The sequence below is a fragment of the Dictyostelium discoideum genome (assembly GCF_000004695.1).
Source record: "Dictyostelium discoideum AX4 chromosome 1 chromosome, whole genome shotgun sequence".
NCBI lineage: Eukaryota > Evosea > Eumycetozoa > Dictyosteliales > Dictyosteliaceae > Dictyostelium > Dictyostelium discoideum.
The window spans coordinates 1419070-1432728 of record NC_007087.3 but is presented as its reverse complement, the minus strand read 5'-3'; the positions used below and the strand labels follow the sequence as shown (position 1 = coordinate 1432728).

Below are 13659 nucleotides of genomic sequence, written 5' to 3'. Positions count from 1 at the left end.
ATTAAATATAACAACTATATGTAAAAGATCTTTTTAATGGTGCAAAAATTAAATAAGAAGTTTGGTTTGATTCTTGACTAATTTTGGTGGAGGCAATATTATTAATATTATTATTATTATTATTATTATTATAATTTTTATTCACATTGAAATTACTTAATGATGTGAGAGATCCTATAAAAAAAAAATAATAAATATTTAGTATATATTAAAAATTTTTTTTTTTATTTTTTTTTAAACAAATTAATCACCTACTAAAAATTGACATTTTTGTTATTTGGATTAAAACAATTTGAAATAAGAATGAAAAAAAAAAAAAAAAAAAAAAAAGAATTTTTTTTTCAATTTAAAAATTATTAAAAAATAACTTTTATTGACTATTATTAGTCAAAAAACCTCCAAGTAATTGGTTAAAATCTGGAGCTATTTTTATAACGGTCAAAATTTAAAAAAAAAAAAAAATAATAAAAATAAAATTAAAAAAAATAATAAAAACATAATGTTTTAGATGGGTTTAATACCAACACAAATTTGTAAATAAAAAGAAAAAAAAAAAAAAAAAAAAAAAAAAAAAAAATGATATTATTTATTTATTATAAAAATTCCTTTAAAAGGAGTGTATTAATCTAATCATCACACACACACACATATATAATTTCCCACTTATATTCATACAACTACCACTTTAAAAAAAAAAATAGAAAAAATAATAATAAAAAAAATAATATTTATTTATAAATTCCAAAATAAAAACTTTTTTTTTTGACACATACTTTGAATACAAAATTTAATTCAATTAAAAATAAAAATAATAATAATAATTAATAATAATAAAAATTAATATATTAACTAGTAAAAAAAAAAAAAAAAAAAAAAAAAAATGAGTTAAGAATATGGTAGGAAAAAAAAAAAAAAAAGAGTTATCTATTTTAATACTTTTTTTTTATTTTTTCTGTGCATAAGCAAAGATATTAAATGCCATTGTTTTTTATTTATTTTTTTTTTTTTTTTTTTTTTTAATTTTCAATTATTTTTTTTTTTTTTTTTTTTTTTTTTTTTTTTTTTTAAAAAACTTATTCGCCATTTTGTGAAAAAAAAAAAAAAAAGATATTATCAGAAAAAAAAAAGAAATTAAACTAAATATCATTGAACATATTTGTGTGTTAATAATTATATATTAAATATTTGTTTTAATAAATTAATTCAATAATAATTAAAGGGGTCAAAAAATAAAAAAATAAAAAATAAAAAATAAATAATAATAATAATAATAAAATAATAATAATAATAATAATAATAATAATATAATAAAAAAGAATTCTCCTCTATTATATTTATATATATAATGAATAGTTCAAATTTAAATTATTTGGATGAACTTGTAAAGGAATATTTAATATTTAGGGGATTTACACAAACCAATCATTACTTTTCATTAGAAAAGAAAGGTGATAAATTAAAAGGATTTCAAGTAGATAGAATATTAGAACAAATTAATATTTATATTTCAAGTTATGATATAAACCATTTAGTAGAGTTATGGAATTTCTTAGATATAACTTTTTTTAGTAAAATCGATTACAATAAAAGTAATGCCTATAATAATAATAATAACAATAACAATAATTATAATTCAAATCATAATAGTAATGGTAGTTACACATCTTATAGAAACAATAACAATGATTTACAATCTACAATTAAAAAATTATCATCATCTCTCCGAAAATATTATGTAATTTATGCAATAAATAATAATAAAATTGATAAAGTTAAAGAATTTTTCGATCAATATAGTTTAGAATTATTAAAAGATCCCGATTGGCAATCTTGGTTTGGTAATTATCATTATTAATTTTTATAATATATATATATATATTTCTAATTTATTATTAATCTCCTCATAATTATAATATAGCATTACCATATATTAGAAACCCACAATCTGATCCATTATTTGAAATTTATTTTTCAAAAACTTGGTCAGAAGCATTTTCACTTTCATTAAGAAATTTTTTATCAACTATATTTAAAAACATACGTATGTATATACATAATATTAATTCAATTGTTATTTTTTATCATATTAATACTTTTTTTTTTTATTTTTTTTTTTTTTTATTTTTTTTAGCATTACCAAAAATTTTACAATTTAATTTAGAAAGACAGAATAGAAAAAGATTAGAAACACAAGTTGAAAATTTATTATCAATAAATGAAGAATTAAGATCACAAGTTGATAAATTAGAATATCAAAATAAAAGAGATCAAAATAATAGTGGATCAAATAATAATAGCAATAATAATAGCAATAGTGGATTTACAATTGGTAATGTAAGTCAAAGAAAAGAATCAAATGTAAATAATTTTAATAGCGGTAATGATTTAAATAGTAGTAATGAAAGAGAAGTTAATTCATTCTCAAGAGTTAGTAAAAGATTTGAACCAAGATCAACTTCATCTACAAATATCGCTGCAATGGATGATGATGATAATAAACCAATGATTGGAATTGGAAGATCAAGAAAATCAATTTCTACAAATAGTGTTAATAGTAATAATAATATTAATAATAATAATACATCAAATACAAACACAAATACAAACACAAATACAAATACAAATACAAATTCAAATTCAAATACAAATACAAATACAAATTCAAATTCAAATACAAATACATCAAATAATAATAGTAATAGTAATAATAATAATAATGGTACAAATACAAATGTAACAAATAATAATGGATTTCAACATTTAAATTTATCAGGATTTGAAATGACAGAAATTGATGAAAATGGATTTAAAAAGAAATCATCAAATGGATTGAATGGTAGTGATGGTATTGAAAATGGTGAATTAGTTTATAATATTGAATCACAAGAGGTTTGTACATCACATTCATCAGCTATAACAAGATGTAAATTCTTATCAAATGGTAGTAAGATTGCAAGTTCTTCAATTGATGGTACTGTTAGACTTTGGAATGTTGGTTTTAGTAGTAGACAAACCACTATCTATTGTCTCTCTGAGGTCGCCTCTTTGGAATGGGAAAATAGATCAAAACTATTACTATGTGGTACGATAGATTCAAAGATTAAAATTTGGAATAGTTTGACCGATAAAGCGATCGGTGATATTAACACCTCGATTGAGTTTCCAAGAGTTGAGGATATTGCATGCAATCCAAATGGTAATTCATTTGCTACCTCGTCAATTAACAATGGTAGAACTGATGGTGTGGTTTATACTTGGAATTTGAGAACTTTGAAAACTGAAGAGAAACTATCGAGCTCAGGTGCTGTCATTAATTCAATGTCTTTTAACTCCACTGGTACTTTGCTTTCAACTGGTTGTGTCGATGGTACAATCAGAATTTTCGATATTAAATCTGGTTCGCCAATTGCTGGTTGGCAAGCACATTCAAATGAAATTCTATCGGTTCAATTCTCTTCCGATGAGAATAGACTCTACTCATTGGGTAAAGATGGTAAATTATATCAATGGAATATTCATAGTATGGGTAAACCAGTGAAAGAATATGATTATCCTGGTTTCTTGGTTGACCCTCATCGTACAACTAAAATCTCTTTCAATCATAATCAATCTTCATTTTTAGTTGGTACAAATAATAAATTTGCACTATTGTATAATATCGATCAATCTTCTCCAATACTTCAAATTTCTGGTCATACTGGTCCTGTAGTAACTTGTGATTGGAATTCTTCATCTCAAAGTGATGTTATTATAACTGGTTCTTTAGATAAAACTATTAGATTAACAAAACTATCAAAATCATTTAATAATTTATAATAAAAATAAATAAAATAAATAAAATAAAATAAACAATAATTTATAATAATCGTCAACGCATAAAAATAAAAATAAATTTTAAAAAAAAGATATTAAAAAACTCGTTAAATTAAAATTTATTTGATCCTAAATATTTATTTAACCTTTGGAACCACATTGGCTAAATTAGTGATTCTATTAGTCTGGGACTGAGAATTAAAGATAAAAATTCTTTTTTCAAAATCAACCAACCATATTATCTAAAATAGAAAACAAACAATGTTGGCACGTTTATTTATTTATTTATTTATTGATGATGTTGTTGATGATGTTGATGATGTTGATGATGATGTTGATGTTGATGTTGATGTTGATGTTGATGTTGATGTTGATGTTGATGTTGATTTTGATTTTGATTTTGAAGTAGTTGGTTCATTTATACTAACTTTTCCTGAAAACTTGTTCCAATCAGGGGGTGATGTGGTTTTTTCTTTAATCTCTAAAATTAATTTTTTTAATCCACTATAGTGAACTTCTTGTGCTAATATAATCGCTTCAGGATAATATTGAAGTTGAGTAAATACTTTTGCCATTACCCAATTACTAATAATTGAATTTGGATCATTTCTATTAGATTCTGCTATTTCCTTGTCCTAAGAATTGTGGTATACCTTTTAATATTTTTAAGAAGAAACACCACTTCCGACACATTCCACCTCTTGGAACTGATAATTAATAAAATCACCAATATCATTTGGAAAATCTCTTGGTTTCAAATAATTTACAAGACTTTTTAAATATATAAAACCTTTACTAAGGTGAATGGGTTTTGTAATGCTAACCTGTGATAAAACACCTTTATTGTAATTACTTTTGATAAAAACAATCCTTTTGTCGCTAATTAAGAATCCAAATAATTCATTTCTACCTGTTGACATAGAATTTAATAAATCTAAATATGTCATAATACCACCATAACTAGCATGAGTTGTAAGGTATTTATCAAGTTTGCAATTACCAATCAAGTGGACGAAAAAGGCTTTGTTTGAAAACTTCTTTTCATAAAGTATCCAATCAGTATAACAATTAAAATCTGTGCTTCTAGAACCTACCAATTCAAATGTATCATTTGAAATTGATTAGATAAAATTCTCTGAAACAGAATTCTTAAAAGAACTTACACCGGTAAACTTTATATTTTAGAAAGTTTTAAATAAACACTTAATTATTGAATCATTTCCTGAAATAGTTTTTTTGATATTCCAATCTTTAAAATCAACATTCAATTAACTAAATTCAATTTGCTATCATAGTACCTTGAAAACAATTTTTTTTTTGGTTTTCAAATATTATATTTCGGTTCAATAAATTTATATTTTGTTTTACATATATCTTCATCATTGAGTATGTAGCATCTCTTTTATTGATACCAATATTCAATAGTTGACCGATAGATGATAATTGAGAAATTGAATTTTCATCAGTAAATCCTAATAAAAAAAAAGATTTTCATTAGCTTATGAAAATTATCAATTAATTTCTTATTCTACACATTACCATTGCTGACCAATAATTTTATTATATATTATACTATTAATATATAAGTTTAAATAGATAAAAATAATAAAAATAATAAAAAAAAAAAAAAAATTAAAAATTTATACTACTTTTTTTATGAACGCATATGGAAATAAAAAATAAATTGGCCAAATCTTTAAAAATTAAGAGATTACTAATTAAATAAAATTTTTTTTTATTTAATCTGTAATCTCTTTATGATTAATAACAAACTTAAAATGGTTAAAATTTTTTTTTATTTATAAAATAAATATAATTACAATTGCATAATTTTCTATTTTTAAAAGAATGAATATTAACGATATATATCAGAAAGAATTAAACAATGTACCTGAATTTTGGTACTCCTTTAATTGAAATTCTTTATCGTTTCATCAAAGAAGCATTTAATTTTTTCGAAAAACACTAAAAAATGAAATCAGATTTTCCATATTTCAATTATCTCTAAAATCACTATTGACATGAATTTATATAAAAAAATGATTTTAATCCAAATGGATTTTAAAGTAATTGACAATTGAATATTTGTGCTGAAAAATCACTTTAAAGTGAAATTAATGAATTTTTAAATGATTCCATTCTAACACTTTCAATTCTAATATCTGATTTTAATGAAATTAAATAAACCATAACATTTAAAAACTTTACGATTTATTTAAAAAGATAGTAAATCTATAAACTGTAATGATGTTCAATTCACAAAGAGAACATTAATAATTTCTAATGAACTTGAATCAACCTTTTGAAAAATTAATGGTTGTGCATTTTTAAATAAAATCAAAAAAAAAAAAAAAAAAAAAAAAAAAAAAAAAAAAAAAAGTTAAAAAATATTTATATATTTATAAATCCAAAAATTATTTTTTTCTTTTTATTATTATTAAATAAATATATTTTTTTTTTTTTTTTTTTAAAAAAATTACTTTAAATAATGATAAAAAGTTTTAACATTTTCATCAACTTTTATATGAGATTTTTTAAATTTTGAAACTAATTGTAAACCATTTAAACCTGAACTTCTAGATAGAGCAACATAGGTTTGACCATTTTCAAAGATACCATCTAAATTGATGACCAATTTATCGATGGTCATACCTTGACTTTTATGAATTGATAATGCCCAAGCCAACATTAAAGGTATTTGACGACGAGATGAAATTACAATTTCACCAAATTCATTTCTCCAAACTTCTCTTCCAATGATACGAGTTAAACCATTTGTAAACTTTACTATTGGTAATGATTCTTCTTTTGATGGTGACAAAGAAGAATCAGTCCAATCGATCACTACACCACGAGAACCATTAACTAATTCATTCTCCATATCTAAATTTTTAATCAATATAACTTGAGCACCAATTTTCAATGTTAAAGTCTCTGGTGCAGGACAATTCTTTAAAGAGTCGGCATAGTTTGGTTGAAAATTATCATTTGCTTTATAAATTCTTGCCTCTGTGTTTAGTATGGATAGTCTATGTTCATTTTCATTGTTAACTTTATCCCTATGAGGATATAGAATCGTTGGTACTATACCATCATCCACTGATAATTGTCTACCAAAACATTGATTTAAAACCTCGATTGATTCATCCTCGACTATACCCATTCTAAGTTTATTTAGGATATCAATGAAATATTGATCCTTTTGTCTAAATACCTTACGTAATTGAATTGAACGATCAACTAAACCATCCCAACATTGTGCCATAAAACAAAACTTTGAAGTTGGATCATCTTTTGAAGCCTTTGAAACTGGTGGTAATTGACAAAAATCACCACATAATAACACTTGAATACCACCGAATCTTTCCTTACTATTTTTTACAATTTTAGCTATAGCCTCTAATTTATCCAATAATGCTGCACTAATCATTGAAACCTCATCAATGATTAACACTTTTGTAGTTTGCCAACGAGTTTTCGATTGAGTATTCTTTAGAATGGCCGAGGCATGTTCACGTACTGATTTATCACCTAAACCAATGCCACCATAGGAATGAATGGTTGTACCACCAATATTACATGCTGCAATACCAGTACTTGCTGTTAAATAAATTGAATTTGGATACATCAATCTAAGTACACGTACAATCTCTTTAAGTAGATATGATTTACCTGTACCAGCTGAACCTGTGAAAAATATATTCTCACCACCTACAACTAAATTTAAAACATCTCTTTGTTCTTGTGATAAATTCTCTGATACTTTAATTTGTGAAAATGGTAAACCTTTTATTTCAATCTTTGTTGTTATTTTACCAAGCATTTCCATTGCTGATAATTTATTATTATTGTTACTATTTAAACTTTTATTCATTAAACTAAATGATGAAGGTTGTAATGTTTGAATTGGTTTTTGTGTTAATGTTTTATTATTATTATTTACAATTGATGGAATTTTGTTTGTTTGTTGTTGTTGTTGTTGTTGTTGTTGTTGTTGTTGTTTATTTTGAAAAATTGATGTATTTATTGATTTATTTGTATTTGATGATAACATTGATGATGAAAATTTATTTAATGATAATGTTAATGATGGTGTTGATATTGAAACATTTGATTTAGAAAATGCTAATGATTTTTTCTCATTTATATTTACAAAGTTTTGTTGAATGGTTTTATTTTGTGAAAATGTTTTTTCATTTAATTGATAATCATCATTAATTATCTCTGTCCATTCTTCTTCTATTATTTCAATACTATCTTTTTTAATTTCATTATTATTTGAATTATTATTATTATTATTTACAGGTAATATATTTTGTTTATGGACTGATAGGGACGAAGTGAATCCCTTGTTTTTAGGTATCTTATCATTATCATTATTATCATTATCATAACTATCATCATTTGATGTTTTCTCTTTTATATTGTTATTATCACTATAAATATTGCCTGTGGTGATATTGCTATTACTATTGATATTGTTATTATTATTATTATTATTATTATTGTTGGTATTGGTGATGTTACTGCTGCTGTTTACATTATTAGTATTATTATTATTATTATTATTATTATTATTATTATTATTATTATTATTATTATTATTATTATTATTATTATTATTATTATTATTATTATTATTATTATTATTATTATTATTATTATTATTATTATTATTATTATTATTATTATTATTATTATTATTATTATTATTATTATTATTATTATTATTATTATTATTATTATTATTATTTATATCTTTATTTAAAAATTCATTATCGTGTTGATAATCTGAATTTTCATATATATCTAGATTGTTTTTATTTAAATTTAAAGTTTCATTGTCTATACTAGCGCTATAATTTAATTTTTTTAATTTCTTTCCTAATGGAGAAATTTTTGTAGTTTCTTCCTTATATATTTTATTATGGGGACTTGTACTTTTATTATTATTATTATTATTATTATTATTATTATTATTAATATTATTAATATTATTGTTGTCGTTGATCTTATTTTGATTTATATTATTATTATTAGAAATATTGTCTTTATTCTTTAAATGGTCATTTTCGATTTTATCTTTTTCTTTTTTTAGTGTTGATTTTTCAAAATAACTATCTATAGTATTGACATGGTTTACGATGTTTTCATTTTCGGTTTTTTCGCTTACATTAAAAAAATCCGTTATAGAAGTTGTCTTATACGATTTGTTGGATGAAACAAAGGGTTTGGGTTTAGTTGGTCTGTTATAGAAATTGTAGGTGAAAGAAGACATAATTTTTGTGGTGAAAAAAACAAAAAATAAAAAAAAAATTTAAATAAAAAATCAAAATCGATTTTTTAAATTCTTTTTTTAGATTAAAGGCGGTGAAAATAGAATAAATTTAATTTTAAATTAAATTTTAAAAATAAAAATCCTTTAAAATATGTATTCGAAATGAAATTAAAATGAAAATAATAAAAATAAAAATAATTTTAATTCAAAAAAAATAAAATAAAAAAAATAATAAAAATTTATTTTTTTTTGAATTTTTTTTTTTTTAAAAAAATGGATTTTCTTAGAATTTCAAACAAAACGGCGTTTTGTTTTTTTTAAAAAAATTACAGTTTTAAGCAAAATAAAACAAGAAAGCCTTTATTCTAAAATTAATCTAATTACTCTTTATAACATTACTATTTATTATCACTAATAAAAAGTTATTTATTTTTACATTTATTTTTTTTTTCAACCAAATGTCTTTTTTTAATTAAAATTAAGAGTAAATTATTATTATTATTATTATTATTATTATTTTTAATTTTTTTTTTTTTTTTTTTTTTTTCCTCTCTATTTTTAAATTAATAATTAACATATGATATTAATAAATTTTTTTTTTTTTTTTTTTATTTACTTAAATAATTTTTAGCTTTGAAAAAAAAATTTTAAAAATAAATAATCTTTAGTACCAATACTTTTTCAAAATTCAAATTATAATATTACAACTTATAATAGCAATAATTATTCTTCTTTTGATCTTAATAAATCACTAGGAGAAATATTATAATTGTTGCTAAAAAAATATAAAAAAAAAAAACCAAATAACGGAAAAATCAAAAAAACTTTATCAAAAATCAAAGATGATATTCGTAGAGATACTTTTGTCATCCAATGGATACAAACAAAAAATTCCAAAAATAAATCAATTTATAAAAAAAATAAAATTCAAAAAAAATATTCAAATACTTATAATAATAATAATAAAAATAATAGACTCCAAAAAAAATAAAAAAAATAATAAAAGAAATAATAAAATAAATAATAAAATAAAAAATAATAATATAATAAATAATAAAAAAAAAAATAAAACAAAAAAAATAAAAAATAAAAAAATAATAAAAAAAATAGATATAATAATAAAAAAAAAAAAAAAAAAAAAATTAAAAATAAAAAATAATAAAAAATAAAAAATAAAAAATAATAAAATAAAAAAATAAAAAAATAATAATAATAATAATAATAATAATATACTATAATTTATTAATAACAATCCAAATATAAAAAAAAAAAAAAAAATCAAAAATGTAAATAAAATAGTGATAATAAAAATTTTATACCTTTTTTTTTAAAAAAATATTTTATTTTTTTTTATTTTTATTATTTTTTTTTTTTTTTAAAAACTATAAAGATGTAATAAATCATTATCTAAATTTAAAATTACTGTTAAAAGTGTTTGAGTAATTCTATCAGTTTTCTTATAAATTTTAGCTTGATCTTCAGTGATTTGATCTTCATCTAATTGAGTTAATTTCTCTAAAGCATCTTTATGAGGTTCCAACTCTGATTTTAAACGTTCACGAGTATTGTAGATAGCTTTGAAAATATCTTCAGTAAAAGTTGCAATGATAGTTGGTAAATCAACAAAGAATAAATAAAAAGTACGATTTGCGAAATGATCTGATGAACGAGGTATCTCTTGAAGACGAATGATATTCTTTTGCATCATATTGAACAATAGTGCTTTACATTCATTTGGTGGGATCATAGCCAACTCTGCGATTTGTTTTGGTTCTAATAAGTTTTTAATTAAGAGTAGTTTGAATACTCTAAGACCGTTATCGCCAAACTTTTGTTTAATGATTGATTCCACCATCTTTTGTTTAATGATACCAATGATATTACCAACGTTGACTTGGTAAGCGCCCAATTCCGATGATGAGGATTGTTTTGATTTTGAAACCATCTTTGTGACCATAGATGGACGTGATGCCTGCATAATCGATAAATACTTTTCAATTTGAAGTTTATCCATTTTCTTTGACGAGTCTAAATCACGATTATACTCCTCCAAGATATTTTCACCATAAACACAACTTGTCAATGAATCTTGATTGGAACGAATTGAACGTTTACAAAGTTTTACCATTGCATTAAATAATAAACCAGACTGTTGATTATTCTTTTCAGTAACGAAATCATAACATGCTTTCAATTTAAATTCAATAATAAATTGTTCATAATTTATTGTCCATAATACTCTACTTTCATCAATTATACGTTGTTGATCCATACCATTTTGTTGTTGACGTGAAGATGTTGTTGTTGTTGATGATGACTGATCTAATTTACTCTTTTTTAATGTATGTTGTCCTGTCTTTGTTGTAGTAGTAGTGGTGGTTGTAGTACTATTTTTATTTGCTGAATTATGATCATTTACATTAATTTCTACATTCTCTTCAATTACTAATAAATCTGGTTCTTCATCATCATCTTCATCATAAATATCTCTTGACTTTCTTTTTCTACCAAGTGATGCAGTTGCAGTAGTGTTTATTGCTGTTGATTTTGGTTTTGCAGAAGTTTTCTTTGCTGTACCTTTTTTTGGTTGTGATGGTATTGTTGTTGTTGATGACTTACCAGTTAAAATCTCTAAAGACTCGGCATCATTTGCACTATTATCAACAGAGGATAATGGACCATTAGATGAGAAACCAACACTTGGTAATGCAAATGGATCAGAATCTTTCTTTTGATGTGCACCAACATTGTTACCATTGGCACCACCACCACCAACTTTCTTTGCCTCTTTAGAGAGAGCATTACTTGTCTCTTGATCAGAGACTGGTCTTGGACGAGGTGCTCTCATAATGAATTGATCCATAATTAACTTTGTAAATGTATCTTCGAATCGTTTAGTGATATCATCTTGATCTTCGAATGTATCAACTCTTTGAATCTGTGAGGCTTGTTTAATTAACAAATCCATCGGCAACCTACCATGGTCTATCAACTCCTCTAAAATGTATGCTGCTTCATCACCTTTTGAATGTTTTATATAATTTATGAATTTTGGGAATCTTAATCTATGAATTGCATTCACAATTATAGCCTCATATACCGAATCTGATGGTAACGGTTCACCAGGTACTAATTTTTCAATTTCATCTTTAGTTAATGGTAATAAAAACTCTTCATATGTCACTAAATTATGTTGAATCAATACTAATAAACATTGCTTTATCCTCTTTATTGTTAACCCTCCTTTACCACTTAATGATTGATTTATAATTTTATATGATGATTTACCTCTTTGAACTAAAAATTCAAATACTTTCTATAAAAAAATGAAAAAAATAAAAAATATTAAAATAAATAATCTATAATCTTTTTATAAAAAAAAAAAAAAAAAAAAAAAATTTGAAACTTACAGTAACATCATCACCAAAGCTTTCTTTTACTATATCAATTGCAACTTTTTGTTCATACATTTTAAATATATATATATAATAAATAAAATATACAAACTACTTTAGTTGAATTATTAAAAAACACTTTCTGTGTTTTTTTACAATTTTTTTTTTTTTTTTTTTTGTAACGAATAAATAAAAGTGAAATAAAATAAAATTTTTTCAAATTTCAAAACATTTTTTTTTTTTTTTTTTTTTTTTTTTTTTTCAAAAAAAAAAAAGTGATTTTTTTTCTCAATTTATCCAAAAAAAAAAAAAAAATATTGTTAAGATTCTAATAAAATTTAATTTAATTTAATCTATAAATAGTTTTTCTGAAAAAAAAAAAAAAAAAAAATTTGATAAACAAAATCCTTTATAATAGTTTTTTTTTTTTTTTTTTTTTGATTAAATAAATAAATTGTTTGCCAAATGTCAACAATTTAGGAAATTTTGAAAATATTAAATTAATAAAACAAAAAAATAAATTATTGATGACATCAGATATTTTTAAAAATTTAAAAAATTAAATATCTACACATAAACATATTTTTTTTTTGTTTTTATTTTATTTATTATTGTACAAAAAAAAAAAAAAAAATTTTTAAATTAAATTTTATTACAATTTCGAATTATTTGTTGTTTCATTATAGAATTGTGGTGAAATTCCTCTTTGATGATTTGGTGGTATCGGAGCATTTAAATGATTGGTATTATGATAAATCGTTGTTTTTGATGGTAATTGTTGTTGTTGTTGTTGTTGTTGTTGTTGTTGTTGTTGTTGTTGTGTTAAAATTGGAGGTGGTTGAGATTGTGGAGGTGGTTGTGATTGTGGTGGTTGTGATTGTGGTGGTGGTTGTTGTTGTATTATTAAAGGTAATAAAATTTGTTGTTGTTGCTGTCTAACGATTCTTGGTGATAATCTAGGTGTTGAATCTAATTTTTGATTATAATACCCACTTGTTGTATTACTATTATAATTATTATTATTATTATTTACATTTTCTAATGATACATTATTTAAATAAGAATATCTTGATTTTCTTAAAAAACTATTTTTTGGTTTTGGTGTTTGAATTTTTTGTGGTGAATGTGGTTGTTGATTATTTTTGTTTACATTATTTAAATTCTCACTATTTG

General features: G+C 21.9%; 6 protein-coding genes across 6 annotated transcripts in view; 1 reads left to right on the top strand and 5 right to left on the bottom strand.

The window, feature by feature from the left end:
• Position 1: 1 nt before the first annotated feature.
• On the bottom strand, positions 2-268 carry DDB_G0268086 (hypothetical protein; the record flags this gene model as incomplete). Its single annotated transcript, XM_642450.1, has 2 exons — positions 2-174; positions 256-268. The coding sequence occupies 2 exons, from the start codon at positions 266-268 to the stop codon at positions 2-4; spliced, it is 186 nt and encodes a 61-aa protein (XP_647542.1).
• Positions 269-1345: 1077 nt separating this feature from the next.
• wdr91 (WD40 repeat-containing protein) lies at positions 1346-3816 on the top strand (the record flags this gene model as incomplete). The annotated part of the gene is made up of 3 exons (XM_642449.1): positions 1346-1838; positions 1919-2041; positions 2132-3816. 3 exons carry the CDS (start codon positions 1346-1348, stop codon positions 3814-3816), a joined length of 2301 nt encoding a protein of 766 aa, XP_647541.1.
• Positions 3817-4094: 278 nt separating this feature from the next.
• DDB_G0268082 (hypothetical protein) lies at positions 4095-4388 on the bottom strand (the record flags this gene model as incomplete). The annotated part of the gene is made up of 1 exon (XM_642448.1): positions 4095-4388. One exon carries the CDS (start codon positions 4386-4388, stop codon positions 4095-4097), a length of 294 nt encoding a protein of 97 aa, XP_647540.1.
• A 1901-nt stretch (positions 4389-6289) lies between these two features.
• On the bottom strand, positions 6290-9091 carry DDB_G0268430 (hypothetical protein; the record flags this gene model as incomplete). The annotated part of the gene is made up of 1 exon (XM_642447.1): positions 6290-9091. One exon carries the CDS (start codon positions 9089-9091, stop codon positions 6290-6292), a length of 2802 nt encoding a protein of 933 aa, XP_647539.1.
• A 1375-nt stretch (positions 9092-10466) lies between these two features.
• Positions 10467-12561, bottom strand: rpc3 (RNA polymerase III subunit; the record flags this gene model as incomplete). The annotated part of the gene is made up of 2 exons (XM_642446.1): positions 10467-12407; positions 12502-12561. The coding sequence occupies 2 exons, from the start codon at positions 12559-12561 to the stop codon at positions 10467-10469; spliced, it is 2001 nt and encodes a 666-aa protein (XP_647538.1).
• A 577-nt stretch (positions 12562-13138) lies between these two features.
• The window catches only part of DDB_G0268078 (RCK family protein kinase), a gene marked incomplete at both ends in the record, with an annotated part of 1619 nt that continues 1098 nt past the window's right edge, over positions 13139-13659 (bottom strand). The window contains one exon of the mRNA XM_642445.1: positions 13139-13659. This exon is cut by the window's right edge and continues 686 nt beyond it. Coding sequence (XP_647537.1) covers positions 13139-13659 — 521 coding nt within the window.